Consider the following 27,056-nt stretch of genomic DNA (forward strand, 5'->3'; position numbering starts at 1 on the left):
TGGTACTCTCTCCTTCCTCTTGCTGTAGAATTGTCTTTACTTCTTGATATGTTCACTGCAATTCTGTAGAAGTTTTAGACTTTAGAATTTTTTATACTTTTTGTACTTTTGGTTTTGTATAAAAGACCAGTTTGGGTAGAAGGAGCAGTGGCAATTGATAGTCTTACTTTATTAGAAGGGATTCCCCTCAGAGGTTCCAAACAGAGACCCCACCGTGTCAAGGAAACCATAAATTTAGTGCCATAGTGGGCAGTGAACTCATTAGAACTGTCTAGGGGTGAAGGTTGATCAGAGCTGGAAAATGTGCTTCCTGAAGCTTGTTTGTTTAATTTGCATGCCTCAATAGATTATGTGGCATATCTTCAGGATGGTATTTCCTGGGTATCTTTTGATCTTTATCCATCCTGATAAATCCATTTTTCTCTGTTATAATTAAACGTAGACATAGCAATTTTTTGTGAGGTTAGGAGTTTATCTCTCATTGTAGATATTCAAACATAGTTTTGCTGGGATGGATATTTATTTGAAGTTCCTATAGGTTCTAGGTCCTAGGTTTTGAGTCTTGTCTTTTGAACTTTGTGATCTGAATCCTGTTTGGGGATTTCTGGCCTTGAACTTGGGGGCAAGATTCTTACTCTTGGACATAGACTTCTTAAGGGTTAGGCTCCTTTCACTTGAGGAAATTAATTTTAATATTATATTTTTATGGTCGACTCATCATTAAATTATTTACCTTTGTTGTATTTCCTTTTGCTTAATCTTTAATACTTAAACAGTGAAGAAAAATAGGAGACAAGATAGAAAACAATCTTCTGTAAAAAGTGAAAGTTAAATATCCATATTTATTCAACCAAATGTAAGCTGTTAATGATAAGATAATTTTGTACTGCATTAAGTACTCTCGACAAGTACTGAGATTTTGTTACATATCATAAGACCCTTGACTTTTGCTTCCTTAAAATACGAACATTCTTTTGGATTTTCAGCCATCAGGTCTCATATAAGAATGAAGTTACTGAGTACAGAAACTGTTAAGGTCCCAGGTGACTAAAACATATATTTAACGATGCTCCTTCTGTGCCTGTAACTTTGCAATTGGTTCCTTTAACCTCTGAAGATACCTATCTGCCTCTTATCATGGTCTACAAAGCTCTAGATCACCCTTCTAGCTTGTCGATTGACATGTTTCCTCTTACTTATTCCTCTAAAGCAGCAGTGACCTCTTTTCAGTATTTCAGTCTTGCTAGAATGTGCCTTCTCCCCCTTCCTCCTCCTCCAACAAGAATAGCTCCTTTTCATCCATTGGTTTTTCTCTCCCTCAGAAAGGCCTTCCTGGCTGCCCTACACACCCCATCAGCCCCGTTACCATCCCATCCATAAAAGTTCTTGGCACATATCACTCTTTATATTTATTTATAATCTAATGGGAGGGTCGCCCTTCCTGACTAGACTCTAAACACCAGGTAGACAAAGACTGGGTGTCTTCTGCATCCACCAGTGTGAACCCAGGGTCTGGCAAAGGAATTGGTGATGATCATCTACACTTATATGTATGTGCACATACGTGGGGGTAGCTTTAAGTAATAGTTCTCAAAACCTGTCTTGTTATTTTAAGTTGGCAACACATTGCATCAGTGGAGTAGCAAGTGTTCCACATGGAGTTTATTTAGAGAGCCATACAAAGTTTTTATAAGTATGCCTTATTCCAAGTCACTTGTGTACCTTCCCAGTGTGTCTTTTAGGATATAGTGCCTCTGTTCTTTGTTAATCAAATATTTGTCTTAATATGACCGTGTTCCGTCTTTAATAGCAGAGAATGCTATGAAATCCAACAATAAGTTCTTTCTGTTTTATGCCTTTTGAAAAGAATACAAACACACTCACATGTTCTTTATGAATGAATATATCCACACAACCCCAATCATGCTGCACACCCAGCAGACACCTCAATTTGTTGAATGTCCCTAAAGCCTCCTGAAAGAATTTGTCTTAAAAATCTTGAGCTTCCAGTACATCTTATTTACTAGATTATGTAGATCCGTCAGCTGTATTTCGTTACCTAAACTGATTTAAGTTGTAAGATAGAAAAGAACACTGTAATCAAGTGGAATTTAATATGTATAAATGTTATAGAAGTAACACTGGAGATGCATTTACATTTATAATGAAACAATAGCGATTTAGTTTAAAAAAAAACAGGAAGTGAAAAGTCCACTGATGAAATTAGTGTGAAAATATATGTGTCTCTTAAGTAATATAGAATTAGCGAACAGAGCAAGTCTTTCAGTAATAAAGCATACCAACCAAGTTTCAATGCAAATTGCTGGCGTGTGGACACATGAGGGTGTATATGTGTGTCTACCCGTTATGGTTAATCCATCGAAAGGGATTGTCACATTCTTTATATGGAACCAAAAATTCCAGTTAATTCCATTCCAACTTCTGGGTCTTGGGAATGGTGTATTTTGTCCTACCTATTATATTACGTGTGGTAAAAGTCAGGTCCTTAAAGACTGTTTTTTTGTTTTGTTTTGTTTTCTTTTTTTAAGCCCTTCCAAAGGCTAGATTTCTAATGACTGTTTCCTTCTCCAGGAGAGCCCACAGCTGCTACAAATGCCGTCAGTGCAGCTTTACGGCTGCTGATACTCAGTCACTACTGGAGCACTTCAACACTGTTCACTGCCACGAACAGGACATCACTACAGCCAATGGCGAAGAGGACGGTCATGCTGTGTCCACCATCAAGGAGGAGCCCAAAATCGACCTCAAGGTCTATAGTCTGCTCAATCCAGACTCTAAAATGGGAGAGCCAGTTTCTGAGAGTGTGGTGAAGAGGGAGAAGGTGGAAGATAAGGATGGGCTGAAGGATAAAGTTTGGACCGAGAGTTCAAGTGATGACCTTCGAAACATGACTTGGAGAGGGGCAGATATCCTGCGAGGCAGCCCATCCTACACTCAGGCAAGCCTGGGGCTTCTGACGCCTGTGTCCGGCCCCCAAGAGCAGACCAAGACTCTACGGGATAGCCCCAATGTTGAAGCTGCCCATCTGGCACGACCTATTTATGGCTTGGCTGTGGAGACCAAGGGATTCCTGCAGGGGGTGCCAGCTGGTGGAGAGAAGTCTGGGACCCTCACCCAGCAGTATCCTGCGTCGGGAGAAAACAAGTCCAAGGACGAATCCCAGTCCCTGTTACGGGTAGGAAGGTTTAATTTTTAAATAATTCACCTATGTTGAAGGGGAAATGGGAGGACACATATTCTCTACATTTAGTATCATTTAGTCTTACACCTGAAACTAAATGGTCTTAGTCTGAGGTCTTATAAGGCCGAAGTGGTGGAGAGTAGCGTGTATGTGTGTGTGTGTGTGTGTGTGTGTGTGTGTATACACTCTACACGTCTGTGCTATGGTGGTGGACAGTCAACTTGTTTGCCACCGCTCTTAGCTCAGATTGGATGTTGGTTAATCATTCCTGGTGATTATGCAAAACACCGAGGCCGCATTTGGAGAAGGGAGGTTCAGAATCCCAGAAGATTGCACATCTGTTCCATTAAAATAGGTAAATGACTTTTAAATTTGAAGGTGGTGTCACACTGCATCTGGTTAACAGGAAAATTAGCAGAGATTTAAATCATTAGGAATGCAAAGCCTATGGTGAGAGGTTACTACGGAAATGTAGTTTTCTACAAACTGATGGTATAATTATGTACAAATGACAAGGCTTGTTGGTGATTAGTTACCAAAAAGAGGGGAAGAGATCAGGTAGACCCAAGTGTGAGTGGCCTGAAGAGCATCCGAAGCAGAGAAAGACCCGTGAGTTTTATATGATCAGGCTTTCGTAGGGAGAAAGACCTAGTTCCATGTGGAAAAATAAAACCTCTGACAACGATGAGATCCTTGCTCTCTCTCTATGTAGCAGTGTCAAGAAAATAGTCAGATTTTGAAAATTCACCAACTCTCAGTTAAGTGATGCTCGCTTTTTGCCTAAGGCACCACCACTTCGACATTTCACCTTGACTCCGAGAAAGTTTTGAGCTTTGTGCATGATTTCGATGCTTTGTTGGTGCCTAGAAGGTAGGATCAGAAAGCAGCTAACCTTTACCAAAGATCCCGTTAGGAAGGCGAGGGCAGCCAGCCCAATGGTTTGACCTACAGGTCAGAGACCACTGAGGTCTCTCTGGATGGATTCTGGAGAGAAGAATTTCTCCCTCCAATGTCTGCATGGCTTCCCTCCTCTCATTTCCTTCGGATTCTCTGAAGCCTGTCTGTGCTTCTCAGGTTTCTCTAGTGGAGTTGAGATATGCCTCTTAGAGGTGCACAGTTAATTATAAAATCTTTTCCCTTTCCTGGCTGCAGTCATGCCCTGAAGCTATGAGAAGGGCTTGAATGCAGAAGAGGCTATGCCCCTTGTACACCGAGTAACAAAGAATCCTTCCTGCAGAGAAGGCGCAAGTTGATTATACATAACTTTAAAAAGAAGAGGAATAGTTCTTGTGCCCTTCAAGAAAGGGGTTGAATTCAGGGAGCTTCTTTCCGATAAATATATTTGGGGCTGCAATTGTAAATGTTCATTATTTTCTTAGCATGTCAGGATTCTTCTGGGCTCAACTGGCTCTTTTAGTTTCTGGTTATAAGACAGGAGTGATAATGTCTTATATTTTAAATTTCATATTGCATCTTGAGAGTGTGTTGTAATTGGGTGCCTTAATGTCTGTATCACTAGAGTTCCCCACCCGTTTTTCATTTTTTTTTTTCCATTTTAAAATTGTTTTCATCCATGTCATCCATGACATCTTCATTTTTTTGGCTCTTTTAGACTATTTCTAGAATATTACCTTTTCTGCCACGCGAATATACACTAAGAGTTTGGAACAATAAGTCATTTTTTTATGTGGTTGCGTCTAAAACCTGAGCCTGAGAGTGTTAACATTTTTTGAGCAGACTGGGGATGATGATGCTTTTCTAAAAAGTTGTTTTTCTCAATTCCTCCACTTCCTTAATTCCCTGACTTCAAGTTTCTGTTGCATCATTGCAACTGTTTCTTCAGTTCCTCACATTAGCTGCTGAAATATGAAATCTTCAGCCAGAGAGTGCTTCACTATATTCTACAAATAATCAAATTCCTAACCATAGGATCTGTGATCTTTAAAAGTGATCATCTCCTAAATTTTAAGAGATGATAAAATTTATGTGTGTGTGTGTATATATATGTATGTACGTATGTATGTATGTAAAGTCTTGGATCATTCTTCCTTGACTTTTTGTAAACTGTGACTCTGCAAAATTTATATTTTCATTGTATTTGAATAGTGCTTTTGGGAATCACCGATTTTATTGGATATTTGGAATAGAAAGTGTAGCTGATTTAATTTGTGGAGTATTTAATGTATTAAGTGAATTAAAACTTTGATATACACATAGCTGATCAGCTTTTTAAGATATTTAAGAGAATTAAAAAGCAGAGCCCATTCTGAATGTGAATTTGACAAGCATTCTACCTTGGTGGTAGAAATTGCTGTTGCTGAGTTATCATAGCAGATTCACACTTCTCAATTCAATCCTCTGCCATCAATAAGGAAGAACCCAGCAGAGTATCACCAGCATATTTACTGAAGGTAAAAACACTGTGCTTTAATTTATAGTTGTAGGGGTCTAGTCATTAGTGAAAGTGTCCTATAAAAGTTTATAAATACCCAGTAAAAATACGCAAATGCAATTTACATGATGTGAATGGAAATACAGGTGTAAATGTATATCTACAGAACATAATATTCATAATTTGAGTATAAATAGATTGGAACTTGAACTTATCCTGCTATTTGGCATGTTTATTTAGAAATAGTATGTACTTTGAAAAACAGAAAATTGGTTTAAAAAGTCATTTTATTAAATAGTGCAAATAGTGTAGAGTTAATAAACTATACTTATAAATATTTATACATGTAGTTTCTAATGTTAAAAGTAAAAATTTGACTATCAGCTGAGTGTTGTACAGATTGATAATGAGAATTAAGTATGAGAAATCTGTGCAGGAAAAAATGTTAATTTAAAATAGTTCAACCCTATGCTGGTTAATAGTGGAAACATTTTTAAAGAGCAGGCTGAATGTATTTAGGGCCATTCACAAAGTACAAAATGATGATTGCTTTCTGGATACTGGTCTTTCTGATACGTGTTTTTAACTGGTTTCAGTTATGAAATTTTGCTGCACTCAAAGTGAGGAAGGAAATAGAAGAATCACAGAGAATAACTAAAATTTAAACATATTTTCTCATTAGTTTTTTTTCCTTTTCTTTTTGTTTTGTTTTACATAGGTTAGTTAAGTGTTTGGCTTTCAGTTTTGTGTTCAATAGCAGATCTTTTATGTATATTTTCATGTAGTGACTGTCTTGTATTTTTCCTTTGTTACCAGTGTGGAATTGATATGGTTACAAAACATTTTAAATTGTGTATGTGATCTGTGTGGACCACTCTGCTTTGAGGATAGCAGGGGGCACATTAACATAAGCTTTATCTTGTAAATTGCCTTATGAAAATTAGTTTTTTGTTGTGGATTAACTACCTCATATTTCTGTAAAACCATTGGTTTTTTTTTTCTTTCTTTTATGAGTAGGAAGAAACATTAAAGACTTTAGACTCTGCTAGAAATAGTCCCAAGTTTATATGAAAACCTTGTTACTCTTCAGAAACTTCTAGAAGGATTTTATAAACATGAAGAAGTTCCTGAAAATGTTTTGAAAATGCAGTGTTTTCATTTAACTTAAGATTTGGCTCTGTGAAGAGGTTAACATATTTAACATTTTCTGTGCTAAAAGCAAATTTTTAAATATTCAACTTGATGCTCCTTTCTCATGTTAAACTAAACCAGTGTAAGGTAGTCAGAAGGCATATTACAATGCTGTGCCTTTTTCTGGCCAGTTTCTTCTATGATGTATATTTACACAAAAGTATTTATCTATTCATTTTGTAGACAGACTCATAGAATGCAACTATATTAGTTTTTTGATTTCCTGCATAAAAAATTCCAGATCTCACTCTTCAGATTGACGTTTTAGATTGGATTTTACAATTTAGAAAGCTGTGTCTTTTAACTGATAACTACATTAATAGGAACAAAGCATCTGTCATTAAGTTTCACAAAGATTTTGCCAATATCAAATGCAGTTTTTCATTTAATGAAATGCAGAAGTATAATTGGGTTTAAATGGGAAATGTGTAAGGGGACTTTATGGCAAATCCATATCCAGGTAAACATCTGCGTGTCAGAGTAAGATAACTCAACTGCTCTAATTCTCCCTTATTTTCAGACGCCCTAGTTATCAGTCCACTTCATGCATTTGGGGAAAAATGATTTTAGATTCCAATATAAATTTATTTAGGGAAGTCTACCCATTTCAATGCATACATTTCACACCAGTTGGTTTTGGTGGAGACCTTTAGCCGTGGACTATGGGAGATGAGTTCCAAGTTCTGGGAGTTGAGTTCCATGTTGAGCCACTGACTGTCAAAGGCAGGGCCTCCCTGGATCCCCATTCATCCCACTCTTGGGATTAAAATGCCTGCCGTCCTCACAGAAGTGCTGTACAGCTTAGTTAATTACTGTTTGTCAGGCCATTTGAGATCGTCAGATGCAGGGTTCTAGATAAGTGCAAAGTAGTATGATTATTTGTTCATTTTGTAAATGTGATACCAAGACAGCACAAAGTAGATGTTATTTTCCGCTTGCTTCAGTGGTGTTAAATTTATAGTTTAAAGATTGTTGATACCGGACTGTCTATTGAGATGCAAAAATGTTCTTTTGGGGACAGTCCATTGGCAGCCAAACAGACGTTCAAACAAGCGACAATGTTGAATGCCTTTACAACTAGTGACAGAAGATCGCAGGAACTTTTTCTAACTAAAGATGATTTCAAGGGAAAAGCCCAATAGTGTTTTTTTTCTTCATGTTTAATGAAAATAAAACAGTTTTTCAATTATCTGCAGGTAGTAGTGATGTTACATAACAACTCTTTCTGACTCAGTTTGGACATTTACATATGGATGTACTTAATCCCAAAGAGAACTGACTATACCAGGAAAAATGGCAAAGATACCCCTCCATAATCACTGGTTATGAAACTTATAGTTTTTAGGGCACATTGATAAATTCTTTCTTTAGGTGACTCCGGATACTTGATTTGTTGATATTTGAATAAAGTATTTAAAACCATTTACTAAATCCAGAATTAACAATCCTTGTATATCTCTGTGCTTCTGCCTTGCATAAGATGAATTTCTGTTGTCCACCAGTTAGGAAAGGATATGGTTTAAATTCAAATGTAACATAGATTTATTTAAAAATATAATCCATTAGTTGATTTAGTTGAGTGTGGCAGTGAACATGACCATTTTGTTTTTATTAAATAAAAACTAGGTAGCTTGAATTTTTTTTTTCTTCACCAGTTATTCATCTTTTATATTCATATACCATTTTTGACAGTCGATCATAGCTAAAAAAAGCCAATTTGATATATGCATGTTTGGTTTTATTGGCTTAACCAATGAGATTTTCTTTTATTCTTATTTCTTTTTTAAAAATCAGCTCCATTGACTCAAGTATTTTTGTAAGCATTTTTTTTTCCCGTTTTGTAACCTAGACTTTTTGTGAAGTCTGGCATAGTTCTGCTGGCGCAGGTTTGTAAAGCAGGGGAAGCAGATGTATCTTTTAGTGAATTGGGCTGTAAGTTTGTGGTTGCTGTGAAATGGTATCCTTCAGCACACTATCTGTTAATTATTTCCTGTATAACTATCTTTTGCTTGGCTTCCTTTTCTCACAGACTGCATGAGTCAGGAGATAACAGGTCCCCAAAAGGAACCCATTGTTGAATGTTCTTTCTTAGATGTTGGAAATGAAGAATATATAGAAGGTGGCCCAAGTTTCAGGAGCAACAGATGGAGAATGATTCAAAAGTGTGTCAGCCATGGGCTGCACAGTCTTGATGTGAATCTGGTATTTTTCTGGCAAAGTCCGATCTGATGGACGGATTTAACAGAACTGTTGATTGCCTAAAATGCCAGGAAATTTTTTTATTTTGGATTTTTGTATATTTTGTTATTTAATGTCAACAAAAGAGTAAATATTGTTTCCATTGTCGTATTCTTTACCCTCTTTTCCCTTTGACTGTCTTTGGGAACTTTCATTAAGTATTTACACACAAAGACACTGATTACTAGAATGGTGTACTGGTTAACTCCAAGAAGCTTGGCAAGCAAGATACTGCAGCATCTAGTTGTGTTATGAGTTCAAGGAGATGCAAATAATATCCGGGAAGTTTGAAGAATCTGTTTCTTTCATTTTGGTGAAGCAGCATTCTCATTTATAGAAGTTTGTAATTAAGTACAATTCGTACATAAAATAGAACCAGGAATATGGCTTTATTTGGGGACAAAAATCCAAAATACTTTATCTTAAGGCATTATTTTTTTATGTTATTAGTAATTAGTAAGGCAAAGGAATCTTTTGTTTTTGTAAGTACAGGACATTTGTGATGTGATAAATTGAGTGGTTGGTATCATTATTTATGTCAGAATGATCAAATAGCTCCCACACATAATTTTACATGTTAACATTCCTCTTTAAAAAGATAGTTTCTCTGTTAAGATGATTTACTTTTGGCATAGTAATTATGAAAGCGACAAACCATCTTATACGCTGGAGGTTTACCTATTTGTAACATCATGATTAACCAGAAAAAGCTAAGGATATGTAGATATATTTTTAAAAGACAAAATATACTTTGTAGTTTTTACTAACATTTAAAAAAAGATGAGTCATGATTATAAGTCAGACTTTTATGAGAATTTGGATCAGGCAAAAGTTTTAAAATAGTCATTTAATAAGCACAATATTTGTTTGAAAAAAATGATGAGATTCATGACAGCGTGGTTTATTGAATTCCATTTGCCTGTTGTGTTGTATTTGTTATATTTTGTTTACATTTTGGTATTCAAGACTTATACTGAGTCATGAAAAAAAAAGTCTTGGTAGAGAAATGTCTTATAAAATAATCTGTTCTCAGGGAATCAACTTTAGGTGTTTAGTCAGTAATGCAGTGGACATCATGAGAATACCTCCTAGCTGCCCAATTTGAATTCTTGATGTGGAAGAACAAACCTGGGGAAACTGGGTTAGAACAATTGTACATGAAAGCATGCAAAAAATAAAGAATTTGGTTGATGTAGATGGATACTTCTAATTGATTGCCAAGTAATTTAGTATTTCATTTTCTAGGATTAAAAGTTTATAGCCTTTCCATTTGTTTATTATTGAATTAACAACTTTCATCCTCTCCAAACCCTTTGAGGTTGAAGCTGTTATTATCCTTTTTATTTAGGTAAGGAAACTGAGGCAGAGAGATTAATTAATTTGCCTGAGGCCATTCCACTTTTAATGGCAGGGGTGCAGTTTTGATACTGACAGTTGGACTGTGGCCCATGCTCCTACCCATTGCATGGCCTCCTTTGACTCTGTGTGATCGGTTAATAAATGCTTGGGGAACTCTGCAATTTCAGAATAATTTATTCCATCTAAACATATAGTCTTTATGTGTTTTGTGTCCAAAATGGAAAAATCACTTTTTGAAAATGATACAAATGATAGATGCTTTTCGAAAAAGAAGTGTTATGTGTTTGACCATACAGAACACTGAAGAAAAGGAAAATCGGTCGTTAAGTCCAGCCCACAAATACTTTTCTATTCATATATATATATAAAATTTATTTTTTATATGCATGCAGATATATATTTTATTCAAGTAGAGGATCATTGCCTCACTCCTTTTTCCGTTTAACAATGAGTGGTGGACATCTTTTCCCATCAACAAATAGAACTTAAAATATTTGGTTTAGTACCTCCCTGTTATGCCATGAAATAGTTACATAAAGTGCTCAGTAGATCACCTACTGATAAACGTTTAGGCAATTTCCATTTTTAGTTATAAAGAAACTTTGATGAACATCCTGGTATATGTTGTCTTATTGTTTTATTTCCTTAGGACAGTTTCTTATCATTGCAGTTACCTGAGTGAGAAAATACATGTCTGATAACAAATAATGTTCAGTGTCCACCACCTTCTAAATGGGTCATTTTAAAAATACAAAATAAATTCATTCATAAATAATATTTTAGAAATATTTAATTAAGGATTAACTGTTAAACTGCAAATTGACTTACTTAATGATGAATGCAGATAATTAAGGAAAAGGCAAATAATCTTTAAGAGCCTTTTCTTACCATGTTTGTGGTAGATAACAAATGACCAATAGCTAGGGCTGTGGTGTGATATGCTTATATATTACATATGCAACAAAGTTTATTGTGTAGAGAGACTTACTTTCAAGCAGGACCCATTTTCTTAAGCAGAGTTGAGTCATGGGCAGTCAACTCAGATGGGCTTGCCCTTTGCAGGGAAGAGTTGCTTTCTTTTTCCTTGTTTTCATTTTGTCCCACGGACAGTGTTCTTCTATGCTTCATAATTTCTCAACCCAGTTTTAAAGTTTGTACTTTCCTTATGTGTGTAATACATTCAGTGGTAATGGTGTGGGCTTCAAGGGAATATAACAGAGAAGATGTTGGGTTTTTTCTTTAAAATATGGAATTTAATGATTTTCATTTCCGTGTTTTGCTGAAATATTTATATTGATTCTGTTAGAAAGTATTTTTCTTTTATAAGATTTTCAGAGTGTCAGTTAGAACATTCTTTCTTTATTATTTCTTAATAAAGTATTAAAAGGACAGGAGCACAAGAATACTTTCTCAACTAGCATTGAGCCTGTGCTTGTTATATGCCACAGATAGAGTTTCAGGCTATTCTTACCAATTAATAACACTGAGAAAAACATGTATGATGTCATTTATATATACAAGTTAAGTCAGACTCACGTATGGGATTTGGAAATGGAACTTGTACATTTAAGATAGGTGTTCACTTAAAAATAATTTTTTTTTAAAGACTGAGTATAGGACTTTAAAATTTCTTTCCTGGTACATTAAAAAGTAAAAATGCCTTCATTTACGTATAACGTCTTAGAAGCATGTCTGTTTTGCTCTGGAAGTGTGGAAGCAGTGCTGGCCATATTTTAGGAGATACATGTGTTTGTTTTACTGCATTCTTTACAACCTGAAACTTTCTTTATAATTCAAGAAAACCCATCTGTTTTGGCTGAATTATATGACTTATTCAAAGAAAGTTGGAGGTCTCTAAAATGTGGATTGTCTAGATAGGATATATATATATATATATGATTATTTTAAAAATCAGATAGAAATTTAGAGCTTGCCTCAAATTCATATGTAATGTCAATATTTCTGAAGACTCCAAAATAGATCCTAATTATTCTTTGAGTAGGATGTTCAGGGTTGGGTTTGGAGGTGGGTGTGGCCCCACCATTCATAGACGGTCTCTAGCTGTGATTCAGGCTTGACTGGATTTTATTTTCTGGTAAAATTAGATTTCATGTTTTCTTTTTACTCTTCCCTTGTGATGTAGTGGAAAGAGGACTGGATTTTGGAGGCAAGGAGGTTTTGTGTTCTAGACTCACTTTGTGACTAACTAGCCGTGTGACCATGACTGAGTCATTCAATCTTTGTGCACTATTTCCTTTGGAAAATTATAGAGATTGAAATATACAATTACTCATCTCTTTAAAATTTTAAGTTCTAGGGCCAAGTCAATTTTCTGTTAAAACCTTAAACTTCCAGGTCTGTGATTTGATACCTGAAGCAACTTAACCCACTGAGCCACCCAGGTGCCCAGTATACCTGAAGCAACTTAAAGACAAAAATCTTATATTTTGGACTTAGTACTGCTGGTGTCCAAAGAGATATCACATATTTGGTATGTGCATTCTTAAGTCAGATTTCCTTCTCATGGCTGAGAATCTAAGTTATGGGGAAAAGAGCACTGTCATAGTACAATCTGCAGTCTTCAACAATTGTATTCTTTGAGCTTTTTGAGCTTATCTCATACAAGAAAGTTCAGTCTTTCAAAATAAATTGTTTCAAAAATCATGTTATTAAGGGGTTGTTGTATACGATGATAAAGGGAAGTTATGTACAATAAGAAATAAAATAATTCTGGAGAGAAAAGGACATGTTTAAAGTCTCTTTCCTTAGTTTCTTGGCATTGAGCGGTGATGCCTGTTTTGTTCAGTCAGATGTTCAAATCAGAGTTTTGGATGCCGAAACTAATTTTAGTAGGTGGGGTGCAAATTTCTTATGAGTCCGTGAATAGACTCTAATCCCAGCTGTTTCATTACAATTATAAAAATAAAATTGGCTGTGAATCATTCAAACTCTATTTAATGGATGTGAATAATTCAGTTTCGTCCCACTGAAATCTTGAAACTATAAACCTATCTTAGATTTTTTTATGTTCCTTCGCAGTTAGTATCCCATTATTCACGTATGACTTACTTGAAGTATTAGTGGTGTTAGTGGTCAAGATGTGTTGTGGTCATGATGAAAATGACCATATTTCCACTCAGTTCCTGTGGATTTTGGGACAGGAGGTGTCCCTTAGGATGAGGTGATGGGTGAAATGGAGAAAGAAATTGGGAAGAGTCTACAAAAAGAGAAAAGGATGTTAAATTAGTGTTTCTTGACTTTTTCCTTTCGCATTAAAATATATATGTCGCTTATAGGCATTTTAGAAAATATAAATAAGAAAAAATAAGAGAATAAATGCTCAATCCTTTAGTGTATTCTTTTCTGGAGACACACAAGCACACATACACACACCTACACTCATAAACATATATACAAACGTAGGTTCATAGGCTTGCTGTTAAAAAACCTTCAGTTTTACTTTATAATAAATTAGAAACGTTTTTCCATATTAATATATATATACTGCTACATCATACTTATTGACTTCATAGTTTTTCCTTATATATTGTACTAGTTGTACTAGAAAAGATGATTATTGATTTCTTGTGTTTGGACATTTAAGTTATTTCCAGTTTTTGCTGTTATAAATAGTGTTGTATTGAATATCCATGGAGCTAAATAATTATATCTTACTTGCAATTTTAAATTGTTAGAATTGATTTCTGTATAATCAGGTGCCTCTACGGGACAGCACAATGGCAGAGTTTATTGACAAGTATAAGTTACTTTACTAGGCTGTGTATATATACTCTTGAGAAACAGAAAAATAGTATCATTTCTTGACTTTAAGTAATTAAAATTACTTCACAGTGGTAGCTAAGAAGTAGAAACCCTAATGTTTTCTTTGAAGATTGTTATAGGGGAAAATGTGAATATGATTGTTTGAATTAAGTGCATTTCTGAAATACCAACAAATAACTAATCAGGCAGTCACGTTTTTTCACGTTTACATGTTGAAAGACAGACTCCTTAGTCACCGGTATTCAAAGACTATTTAAATAGTATATACTGAAGTGAGTCTTATAAGGTAAAAGAAAGAAAGAAAGAGAAATAGATAGATACAGATACACTATATCAAGGGATTTAGCGGTCTCCAGACCTTCTTCAAATTAGTATGTTTTAGTGATCACATGAAGTAGATGCTAATAGTTACTCAGTGAAGTGTTTGGTACACAAACTCCATTTTGAAATATTTGTATTTATTTTAGTTTACTTAAAGTCATTTACATGGTTAATTGTAAAGTTAAGAATAAAAATCAGGTGTTAAAGCGAAGTGTAGAAGACCATTCTAACCTCCAGCTCTTTTCATTCATTTTTCTAAGTATCTTACTGCTGTTCACAAAGTCCTTCCATAATACGAGAGACTGGTTGTGTTTCTAGTTCATGAAGCTTCAACAAAATACCTCTTTGTTTGTTTTGTTTGGGTGACTCAAGTGCATATTTGGTTGTGTCTATATTTAACTGTGCTAATACTCATCAGGGTTCAAGATTTATTTTCAAAGAACCAACGTGCACTAGACCAAACTAACCTAGACTTCAAAAGACTTGAAAGAAATAGAAATCCAAAATAAAATACAACTTAATAGAATCATTCCTTGACATACTGGTCTCGAACTTTTCTTGTCATCCAATAAATGATAATTCAGCACCTAGTAGGTTTCAGAAACCATGAAAAATGCTATAAAGGGTATGACTCTGAGTAAATCAGGATTCCTACCTTCACATAATAAACAGTTGTAAGTAATAAGACAGGTATATGGACAAGTATAGTGTAGATAAGACTTCCATAAAAGGGAATAGGAGAGAGAAGAGCAGAGGTCTTTGGGTGTTTAAAGAGAAACAGATCACATTCAGGTAAGTGACTAAAGATAGTTGTCCTGAAGAGTTTTCTGAGCTGGTTTTTGAGAAAAGCCTGGGCTTTCAGCAGGTGTATTTAATGGCATGGAGGGCAAGCTATGTAGCTAGAACAATATGAGGTTATCTTAGAAAACTTTAAGGATGTAGATAATAGAAAAGCTTAACCAAAAGGTATGTGCAATATAGTTTGGTGAGCCAAGACTTGGCATATAGGTTAGGAAAATTTCCTTAAATGCTATTTTAAAAACATGATTTTATGAAGAAATAGAGAACAATCATGAGTTTTGGAGCCAAGGATAATTTGATCAAAACTTTAATGAAGTTAATAGGGCATTTTACATAGGATACTTATCCAGAATTAGGGTGAGGGAGGTTTATTAGTAGGCTAATCTTTTACCCTGTGACTTAGAAAGAGTTCACACTAGGGTAGTGGTAAAGAGAAATGATTTCCACAGATATGTTAGATGTAGAATCTCCAAGAGTTTACATGTGTTGGTGACCAAGAGGAGGGAAGTTACGATGAATGACGCTTTGGGTTTGGAAGAGGAGTATAATAATAGCTAACAATCAGTAATTACTGTGGGCCAGGCCCTGTTCTTTATCTGTAGTAACTCACTGAATTTTCACAATAACCCAATAACACAGATGCTACCTTTAATTTCATTTGATAGAAGAAGGTAGAATCTCATAGATGTTAAAGTTCTTTGCCCAAAGTCATCATCGGCTTGTTAGTGATTGGGTTGGGTTAGATCTTGCCCATTAGTCTGGCTTTTTTTTTTTTTTTTAAAGATTTTATTTGTTTTACAGAGAGAGAGATCACAAGTAGGCAGAGCAGCAAGAGAGAGAGAGGGGGAAGCAGGCTCCCTGGTGAGCAGAGAGCCCTATGCTGGGCTCTGTACCAGGACCTGAGATCATGACCTGAGCTGAAGGCAGAGGCTTAACCCACTGAGCCACCCAGGCACCCCATAGTTGGCTTTAAAGTCCACATTTCTTACTATATTGCTTTTGGATGAATGGTAGTGTCATTAGCAAAACTCTAGAGTCAACTGTTTTTTAAGTGTAAAATAACAAGGCTAGTCTTAAACCTACAAAGTTCGCAGAACATTCAGATGAAAGTATCTAATGGATAGCAGGAAATGGCATCAATTATAGGAAATACAGGATTTGAAATGACAAATTAATTGACATTCATTTAATAGAGTTTATATTGAAAGCTAGTTTGTACAAAATATTCTAGGAGTAGTATCAATATGGACATGCTGTGGACACTGATTCTTCAAATCATTTGCAGACCAGTAGGGGAGATAGTGTTCACAAAAAAATGATTATAATATATGAAAAGGAGTATCAAGTGCTAAGGAGTGAAACAGATAAAATGTGGTATTTTATTTTATGTATTTAAAAATTTTTAGAGGAAGACGTGACCTCTGCTTAATTTGCCCATCAAGGAAGGCTTCCTGGAATAGATTACTTATCAGTTGGTTCTGGAAAAGGGTTGGAGTTTGAATAGATGGAGATGGATGGAGCAGGAGGATACTGGGGTACAAACAACAAACAAACAAATAAAAGAAACTTTAGTGTTTGGAAAACTTGAAGAATCAAAGTCCTAAAGTCTGAAGAGAATACAAGTAGAAGGTGAGCTTTGTTACTCCAGCAAAAAAAAAAAAAAAAGTATAGTGGTCGAGCCCCCTTCTAGAGTGAAAGTTACTATTTTGATATTTATGAGATCAAATTTTAAGATCCTCTGTGTATGGCAAAATCTTCTAATTGATAGGATTTAGAAATTCATAAAAACACATGCCTCAAGGGTCTTATTATTTACATGCTAAATCAAAAGGAAAGAGTAAATTTGAGAGCAGAGTTGGGTATTTTAATCAAAGTCTGAAGTAAGAATTTAATAATTTCATAAATTAATGTAAATAAGCTTCAGAAAGTTTTTAAAAGTATATACGTATGGTTTATATAAATATGTATATGGTATGTGTATGTAAATTATTCTTTTATTCAAATATAAGTTAAAATAACTCTACTCAGGGCCATTACTTTCAAATTTAAGTGAAAAATATTCTTGAATACTGTTTAAAAACATAAGCCATATATACTATACAAATTTGAATGATTCATTTTATATATAAGAACTATTATATTTTAGTTTTATGTATCGTTGTTCTGACTTATTCAGGGATTATTTGTCCTGAATTTAATCCATTGGCTCATTTTCATGTCCTATTTTTAATGTCTTATTTTGTCATTGAGAAGAAAGAGAGATTCTTGCTTGCAATATGTCACCTGTTGTTTAATGGCTAAAACTGTTACATATCTTAATACTGTATTACATTAAGTCATTTTAAAAGCATTGCTTTCCCTTTTGTTTAAAATTTCTACAGTCTCTGAGATATTGGTAGGGGGTTAATGGAAGTCTTGATTAAAATCTTTCAAGCTTCAAGGCTTTCAGTTCCTGTAAACAATTTGGATCTGAGAGATAGGCTTATATATATATATATATATATATATATATTTTTTTTTTTTTACTAGTCTATTTACTGATTTAATATTAAGAAAAATCACGTTTTTTCTTTCACTGTATTTTCATGCATATAAGTTAAATGCATTTTTTAAAAAAAATCAACCATCATCCATTGTATGATGATCACAGGATTTTGACAGTTAAGTTCAAAAATTCTCCAAAGACACAGCATAATCATTTAAAAGTAAAGAAGCTGTCTGTAGTATACCGATTTTCCATTATTTAAAATGCCTTTCAAGTTTTTATATCTAGACTGCTTTTTTTTAAGTGTTTTTTTTTTTTTTCCAAACTTGCAGGACCATGAACTCTAATCATGAGCTTATGAACCTAACTTGCTCCATAACAGCTAATCAAACTCTGGGTGATAGAAGTCTCTGAGATTGGTAGAAGTGCTCACACAGTTGAGATTCCCATTTGGAGTCATTAATTATCAATCTTCTTCACCAGCCCAGACTGGTTCTGCCTTTCTAGGATGATCAACTGCACAATATTCAAGATCACTCAGAAGTCTCAGTCATTCTATTTTTAGCAAACCCGAAGAATTCCCAGACATGGCAGGTTTGCATGGGATTGAGTTGGCACCCCTGTAGTTTCTAAACCTTATGAGTTTAGTGTCTGAATTTCACTGCAATGATAAAAATGGGATTTTTGTGATATTCCCTGGGGCTGAAAGTGAGATCCACTGAAGTATTTTGTGTGTGTGTGTGTGTGTGTGTGTGTACGCACCTCTGTTTGAGGTTTTTCCTCTGAAGCAAGGGACATTTGGACAAGTTTAGGACAGAAGGGAATAAAGATAGGAGAGAAACAGCAAATGCCAGTTCTAATAATTTAGCCATTGGTGAATTTTTCTCTCTTAGTACATTGCAGTCTCCAGAAAATAGGACTGTGCCATTTTTATATCTCTATTTCTCATCGGCTCTGTCATGCTCATCTCTTAGGAGGTGTAGAATCGATATATTCTTAATTGACTAGAATTCTATGAAGACATATGCACTTTTTAAAAAATTTTGGAAAGCCGTATCCTAATTTCTGCATAGGACTGCAATGTTGCTTGTATAATTTTTCTACCATAGTTTATACAAATTACATAGTTTCTTACAAACTGATTAATCTTCAAATACTCTTCAGGATCAAGGGATTAGGTGAGCTATTTCTTATGTGCAATTTTTTTCAATAACCATTAAAGTTGAATATTATTTAGTGAATTGCTTACTTTGGAAAAAAACAATTATAGCAATTTGGGGTTCATATAGAAATTTTAAAAATACTTGAGGTTTACTGAGCCATTTTTGAATTTGATTTTCTTTCTTCTTCTTCTTCTTTTTTTTTTTTTTTAGTTATCTGAAAGCAGAAATTTCTCAGGGCTCACAAAATTTTTTGATACAGGAATCTAGAGAAGCAGTCTGGCACTGTGTTCTAGGCTTTTAAAGAGTTTGAGTAAAACCTAAAAGGTTTGTCTTTATTTTTTAAATCACAAGTCTAATATTCATTTTCTTTTGAAAACAATTCTAGATTTGGTTTTGGTTGAAGTAATTATTCTTACGCACAGCTAATGGTCAGTAGAGCAGGATGATCAACATTGTTCAGTCTAAAATGTTGGAAGAAAGTTTCACCATACGTCTCTACTGCTCCCTTCTAAGGAAGGGAATCTTTTAGAACATAGGGTTCTGGGCTCAGGGTAAGAGGAAGTGTGCAGGAGAATCATTTATCCCAGTAATTTTATAACTAAGTCAGGGAATCAAAGGTTTACAACCTGGAAAGTGTGATATGAAGAAGAGAAAGATATTCGTCTATAGTATTCCTGGGTTTTGAAAGTTTTTGTGGACCCAGGAACGCACGTATTGTTTGAATTACGAACCCAACCTCATCATCTTAATCTCCTGGCCTTGAAGAGATGAATAGAAGTTCTGGGTTCTGTCTGTGGAATTGAAATCGGTAGAGGCAGAGAGTGTTGTTGGAGTTCTTGGTTGTTTTCTTGACCCTTTAGGAAATGAGGGAGAGGAGAGAGAAAGGTCTAGCTGTGTGCCAAAGGAAACTGGTCAATGACTCCTTCTTAGAATTGAGGATTATGAATTGTTCCTACACTGCAGTGTCAGCCTGGTACAGATTCATGAACTTTCAGGATTGGAATCTGTGCAGAGAGGGAAGGAATGGTGAAGACATAAAGTCAGAAAAGTCTTTTGCTATCATCTTGTCCTCTGCAGTTGCTTTGTTTGGATGGTTTGCAGAGACTTAACTCTGTCAGTGGTCTTAAGGTGATGTAGTAAGTCATTTGCAGGAAATGAAACTCCAGTTTCTTTTTTTTTTCACTCAAAGGCTAATCTGATTAGCTCTAAAACATTTGCTCATCTGTTTTATTCAGTATTTGAACTATGCCTATGGAAGACATATGGATTTAAATAGTACTTGGCTTACCATCTGCTGATAAGGGAAAGTGAGATACTAAATCAGAGTGGCAGGAAAGTCTATTTCAGTAGAAGCTATTTCGATCTGAAATATTGTAGGCAATCTCACAGAGTATTTTAATTGGGATTATATTGATGTGTGTTAGTAAAAGGAGCACATTTGCTGATATGGTTCAACTTATATAATCATTAAATTTATATATCAGTTTAGAGATGGGAAGCAATGTGAAATTTTGATCCCATTAATTATAGATTTTTTCCCTTAAAGTAGTCATTTATGGGAAAACCTTTGTGATGCATTTATTTTAACAGAATGCTATATTTAATATCCCCTGGTTGGAAATTGGAACACAAAACATCAACTTTTCAGATAAATTTATTAGCAATTCAAAAAAACCCACAATTTATTCTAATACAGTGCTCATCTGTTGAATATTTTTATGGTAAACTACATTTTGAAAATCCAATTTTGCCTTGGGAAGATTAGAAAGAAGAGAAAGAAGATATCTCTTTTTATGGTGATAAAATGTAAACTGCTGATACATAATGCTGAGAAATTCATAATTATGCCATGTTTATGTTTCAGGTTAAAATTCTGAGAAAGTAGAATCATCTAAGCATTAAGAATGATAGGAAGTATTGGGGCACCTGGGTGGCTCAGTGGATTAAAGCCTCTGCCTTCAGCTCAGGTCATGATCCCAAGTTCCTGGGATTGAGCCCCGCATCAGGCTCTCTGCTCAGTGGGGAGCCTGCTTCCTCCTCTCTCCTCTCTCTCTGCCTGCCTCTCTGACTACTTGTGATCTCTGTCAAATAAATAAATAAAATCTTTAAAGAAAAAAATAAAAAAGAATGATAGGAAGTATAATCAATCATATATACATATGTGCATATGAATATATGCATATATATCATATATGTATATAATTTTGATAAACCAAGTTTATTTTTGTTTTTTAGATTAATTGGTCATTCTTCCTTAAAACATGTGTCTGGCATTTCAGTTTTGATTGAAGTAATACAAGGGTCAGTAACACATGGTTTCTGCCCTCTGGGAGGACACACAGTCAAAGATGATGCCTCTTTATGTCCACATTTATGCCAAGCACCTTCACAGGCATCATGTTGGCTAATTCTCTCAACAAGTCTGTGACGCTGAACATTTGCAACTCCATTTTAATGAAGACAGTAAGGTCTGCGGAAGTTAACTAAGCTGCCTGAAAATAACACAGTTAGTTTCATTAAGTTTAAAGATTATATCGCAAGTTCCTGTTGTGCACTGGGCTCTGTGCTAAGTGCTAAGAAGTGCAAGATTAATAAGACAAAGTCCTTGCCCTTGAACACAGTCTATGAGGAGACAGAAACATAACGGGATGATTTTTTTTTTTAATTTTTGTTTTATTTATTTGACAGACAGAGACCCCAAGCAGGCAGAGAGGCAGGCAGAGAGTGAGAGAGAGAGGAAGAAGCAGGCTCCCCGCTAAGCAGAGAGCCCGATGCGGGGCCCGATCCCAGGACCCCGGGACCAGGACCCGAGCTGAAGGCAGAGGCCTTAATCCACTGAGCCACCCAGGCGCCCCATAACGGGATGATTTTTAATGTGAAGTAGAAAGTATAGGAGCAGAGAAGGACTCAGAGCTCGCAGCTGTCTTGGCCTGGGAGGTCCTTAAGGACTTACAGGGGAAGATGATGCCGGAGCTGAATTTCAGTTTAATGAATAGAGATGGAATGGGAGACCCTGGCCAAGAATTCACATTAATAAAGTACTAGAGTCATGAACCAGCGTACACGCAGTTTATCTAGTACTTACTGTGCAGTCCAGTAGTAACTGCTCACATGTAACTACTGAGTGCTTCAAATGTCACTAGTCTAAAATGAAATGTGCTGTGTGTATAAAACACATACCAGATTTCTAAGATTCAGTATGAAAAAATTAATATTAAGCTGTCACATGAATAATGTTATAGTAATTACATTTTGAAATGACAATATTTTGGATATATTGGTTTAAACTAGATAGATGTAACAATTTTACTTAGATTCAGTGAATTTAACTCAGTGATTTAACAAATTAGAGATGGTTTGGTGTTTGGGAAACTTGAGGATTTTTCCATAGTATTGCTTATGTTCACATTGCTTTATTCATGCCTTTGAGTTATTGAAATGACAGATTTGGGGTGCATTGGCCTTATTAAAGAATAGTTGGACACCTCATTAGTTTATTTCTGTAGGAAAATATGAGGCAGATCCTGAAATCACGTATATAGTACATCACTTCTTAGAACTATTTATTTTATTTTATTTTTTAAAGATTTTGTTTATTCATTTGACAGAGACACAGTGAGAGGGAACACAAGCAGGGGGAGTGGGACAGGGAGAAGCAGGCTTGCAATTGAACAGGGAGCCCAATGTGGAGCTCAATCCCAGTACCCTGGGATCATGACCTGAGCCAAAGGCAGACCCTTAATGACTGAGCTATCGAGGCACCCCTATTTTTTTTTTTTTAATTTGGAAACCTTGCATTCAATTTCTCGCAGGTAGGTTTACAGTTTTTTAGATGTTGAAGACTACTCTTTTTCTAGTCTAAAATAATTGCTGATTTGAACTTAGATATTTTCTAAACTTCTTCTTTGCACAGTATTTTTTTATGATATGGGACTTGAGAAATTTCTGTTAAACTTGGGCATACCAGTTTATCCCCGCCATCATTATTGATATGTCCTGTTCAGTTTTCTTTACCGAGGAACCCATGAGGATCTAATTGAGAAATCTAGAACAGGCTGGAACCCCCAGGGTCTTTGAGTGTGATTGGCAAAACACACAGCAGCACTTCAGATCCTTTTGAGGGGCTGTCCTTTCTTAGTTGTGGTGATCCACCTTGGTCCTGGATGAACCCCATTCAGTTGATTTCACCAGGTTCTACAGCTGGGTCTGTGCCTCAGACACAGACTGTCTTTCTCAAAAGTAAGTATTAGATTTATTTTTGTAATATGTATTCTTAGAAAGACCACAGTTAGGAATAGCCGTGCAATAATCTCATTGATATATTACAGACCACTGCAGAATTCTAACGAATTAGTCATGTCCCTTTTGCATGTCAGAGAAGAGCGGTCTCCTATCTCCCTAAGTGAGAAGAAAACAAGTAAATATTCGAATGCTAGTGATGGCATAAGGCACCGTCTCAGGAAATAAATGCCCTTCCCATTCTCCTCTCTTTCTTTCCATTCACAGCCTTCCTTTTACTCCCATTCCCTTTAACTATTACATTGAGTTATTCAGGAAGGACTCAGAAGCTCCCTTTGCAAAGGGGATGGTTTAAAACTCTTCGTATGAGAGGAATTAAACCAGTAGTTTCTGAGAAGTAGCAGGTCATTGTACCCAACCCTCTAATCCCTGTCCCATCATGAATACTGAAAGGGAGCTATTTGACTCTGCTCCACAGCCCTCCTAGGAGAGCTGCAGGAAGCACAGAGACGCATGTCAACATTGTGGATTGTACGGTGAGGACAGAAATGGAACCAAGGATTACATAAGGGCTGCACATTGGTCGTAAGAGGTGACTGGTGTGGGTTCTCCTCTTCTGCTCAGGCTATGGAGGTGTGACCTGTGGGGTGGTAACTTTCTTAGCAAGACCGCCTAGCTGCTTCAGGTGTTTGGAAGACTTTATGTTATCAAGCCACACAGAACTTTTCAAGTCACTGTGCTAGTGCTTATTTCCAAATCCAGTTTTTCATATTTGCCTTGAATATGTTTCTAAATATATGGGAAGACTTGGTGTTGAGAGATACAAAAAAAAATTTTTTTAATACTCTTAACTGAGCAACTCGTTTCCATTCCGTCAGTGTTATGAGTAGTGTTGTCAAAGATGCAGAGTCTTCTAGGCTGGATAACTAGAAGTGTCAAAGGAAATGCATGTCAAAAAATGGATGCATAATGTTGGATTTCTCTATTTCTAAAATCAGCAAATTATTTGAAAATTAACTGTGTTCAGAATTTTGTTAGATCAGAATGACGATGAAGATAGAAATGAAGAATCAACATGTTGAAAAAATGTGTCCCTATTTTCCTGTGTATATTTTTCCCATTTTAAGAAACTCTTATTCTGAGTCTTTCTGTCCTGTTGAGGTGCTATGCCCTTGATGCCATTCACTGGAGCCATTTATTTTCATCACGTGACGAATCTTCTCTTCCCCCCATCTCTCTGTCTTCAGAACAAGTGTATCTTGGATCTGCCTGATAAATACGACTTGACAGTATCAACCAGCCTTTCCTTTCAGTGATAGGCACTGATATGGTTGTTAAGAAATATTCAGGGGAAAAAACGTAAATTTTCTTAAAGGAGTAAGAAATGCAGGGTGATCTCCAAAAAGTGGAGACCTCACTGTGGCAACCATATTATGTGGTATTGGAATGATAATTACATTTTCCTCGTCAGATGCCAAAGCAAAGGGATTGTCTTAGGTTCTCTGTTTCTCCCTCCAGCTTCCATCTTATTTCTTTCCTTTAATAGAACAATTTGAGGAAGTTAGAGGTACTAATCCACTTTTAATCATACAGTACTTATCTGTACTGAAAAAAAATTTATTTCTAACAAAATGTGGGCAAACTGGAAGTGTATGATTAGCCCAGATTTTATTATAACTTCCAGAGTTGTCTTAAATTTTTACAGATAGTCAGAGGATCACATTGCCGATCACATTGCCATTACTTAGTGAAGAGTCATCATCCGTATTTTGAAAAATGAGTGGCAAAAGTGATGACATTCTGTTTCTTCTCACTGTTTTCTGATTTCTGGAGCACTGCCATTCTGCACATTTCCTCTGGCCTTAAGAATGCCAGCTGGCTATTTAAAAGAAGAAGAAAGAATAAAATGCAAAAACAACAACAAAAAAAACCCCCAGAAACCATGGCTTAGAGAACCTCAGCTCGGCCCCTCCCTTAGTGCCATGTAGCCTGGAGCTCATTGGCCAGGTTCTTCCTGCTGTTTTGATACTCTGCAGACCTGGACCGCCGCCATTTTCTCTTCTGCCAACTGGCCTTGAGCAACGGAGCAACTCTTCTCTGTGCTCCAGGCTTGGAGGAGCTGGACTGCAATTTCTTTCCACAATTCTGACCACCCTACTTTGGGGCAATCTTGTTGGTGACTTTATGTTGTTGATTTAACAAAGACAACCTGTCTGTAGATTGGTTCCATGCAGTTTTTCTGATCATCCGCCAAGACCTTAAACAAAGGAGGACTCTTAACGGCGTTTAGACAGAAAGACACACACATCCACACACATGCACACATGCATTGGTGCTGATGCTGGTCTGGCTATGGTATGGCTAGGTACGTAGCCTATAACTCAGGGTATATAGTTTGCTTTAAAATAGCATTTAGCCGTGCACTGGCCAACTTTTGTTTAATACTGAAGGTATAATGTACGTGAAAGTAGCACTGCAAGGTTATATAGAAAGTGGTATTCATATGTGAACTTAGAAATCCCTGCCCCTTGAAGTTTCAGTAAATGTTTTTGGTTCATTTAATTTGGTGTGATAAAAATAATATTGCCCTTTGGTAAAATCAGAATTACGGAGTGTGATACTTCTCATTTCCTGATGCTGTTATTTTTACTGCACCAAATATGTATTTTAGATGGCATTGTGAATTACTTCAATTATCAGTGCCATCAGTAAACCTGTGATTAAATTATATGGGTTTTGCTCATAGGATCATTTTCTCAGCCAGTGCACCTTGGAAAGACAGCTTCTACATTTTCCACCAAATTGCAGAAGCTGAGAAAATTGGGTGGAATTTTTTCTTTTCGTTTTGATTTAAAACTTGGTTGCTTTGTAGAACTTTGGTGAGCTCACTAATAGATGTATGAAAGCATGGACTCATCAAATGGAAAATAAAATCAAAACAGGAAACTCCAGTATGTTTTGTAATAAAGAAAAAAAATTGTCATTTTTTCCAATGCAATTAAATAAAGAGAGCGCTAATATTACCTTTATCTAATGAGTGTCTCTTATGAACCATCCTTCATCTTCATCCACTTCTTTTGATAGCGGCGGATGTTGTCAGACCTTTCCAACAGAATACGTAGCGGGGGCTTTGACTCTTGCTTGCTAAAAGATGGTGTTGGGAGAGGCACTTAGGAGAGCCTTCTGAACTTAAAAAAAGAACACCTGTTGCTGTCTCCAGCAAACACACTGTTAGGCGTGCATAACTCCTTTCTCTCTGTCAGCAGGAGTCTTTGTTTCACACCTAAGTGTTGTCCTGTGGAAGTCAGGAAAAAAGACCCTGAGTCTCTAACTTGAATTTCAGCAGTGACTGAAGATGAAGATCTTTTTTAAAAATGCCAGGCCAATTTAGGAGTTTGATGTGTATCGAACAGCTTCTTTTTTTTTTTTTTTTTTTTTTTAAGATTTTATTTATTCATTTGACAGAGAGAAATCACAGGTAAGCAGAGAGGCAGGCAGAGAGAGAGGAGGAAGCAGGCTTCCCGCGGAGCAGAGAGCCCGATGCGGGGCTCGATCCCAGGACCCTGAGATCATGACCTGAGCCGAAAGCAGAGGCTTTAACCCACTGAGCCACCCAGGCGCCCCTTCTTTTTTTTTTTTTTTTAAGATTTTTATTTATTTATTTGATAGACAGAGATCACAGGTAGGCAGAAGGCAGGCAGAGAGAGAGAGGGGGGAAGCAGGCTCCCCGCTGAGCAGAGAGCCCTATGTGGGGCTCGATCCCAGGATCCCGAGATCATGACCTGAGCCGAAGGCAGAGGCTTAAACCACTGAGCCACCCAGGTGCCCCTCGAACAGCTTCTTAACACGCATGTGGCAGTAACAGGCTAAACATTCTTCTTC

The 27,056-nt window shown here is 36.1% G+C and overlaps 1 protein-coding gene across 26 annotated transcripts in view; it reads left to right on the forward strand.

Annotated features, from left to right (window-relative positions):
* The window catches only part of TRPS1 (transcriptional repressor GATA binding 1), a 251,565-nt gene that overhangs the window by 78,089 nt on the left and 146,420 nt on the right, over nucleotides 1-27,056 (forward strand). For all 26 annotated transcript variants that reach the window (XM_082721126.1, XM_082721124.1, XM_082721116.1 and 23 more), the window contains one exon: nucleotides 2,593-3,196. In XM_082721126.1, the coding sequence (XP_082577252.1) occupies nucleotides 2,593-3,196 (604 nt within the window). The remainder of the gene's footprint in view (nucleotides 1-2,592; nucleotides 3,197-27,056) is intronic.

This window comes from Mustela nivalis (assembly GCF_964662115.1).
Source record: "Mustela nivalis genome assembly, chromosome: 2".
Lineage (NCBI taxonomy): Eukaryota > Metazoa > Chordata > Mammalia > Carnivora > Mustelidae > Mustela > Mustela nivalis.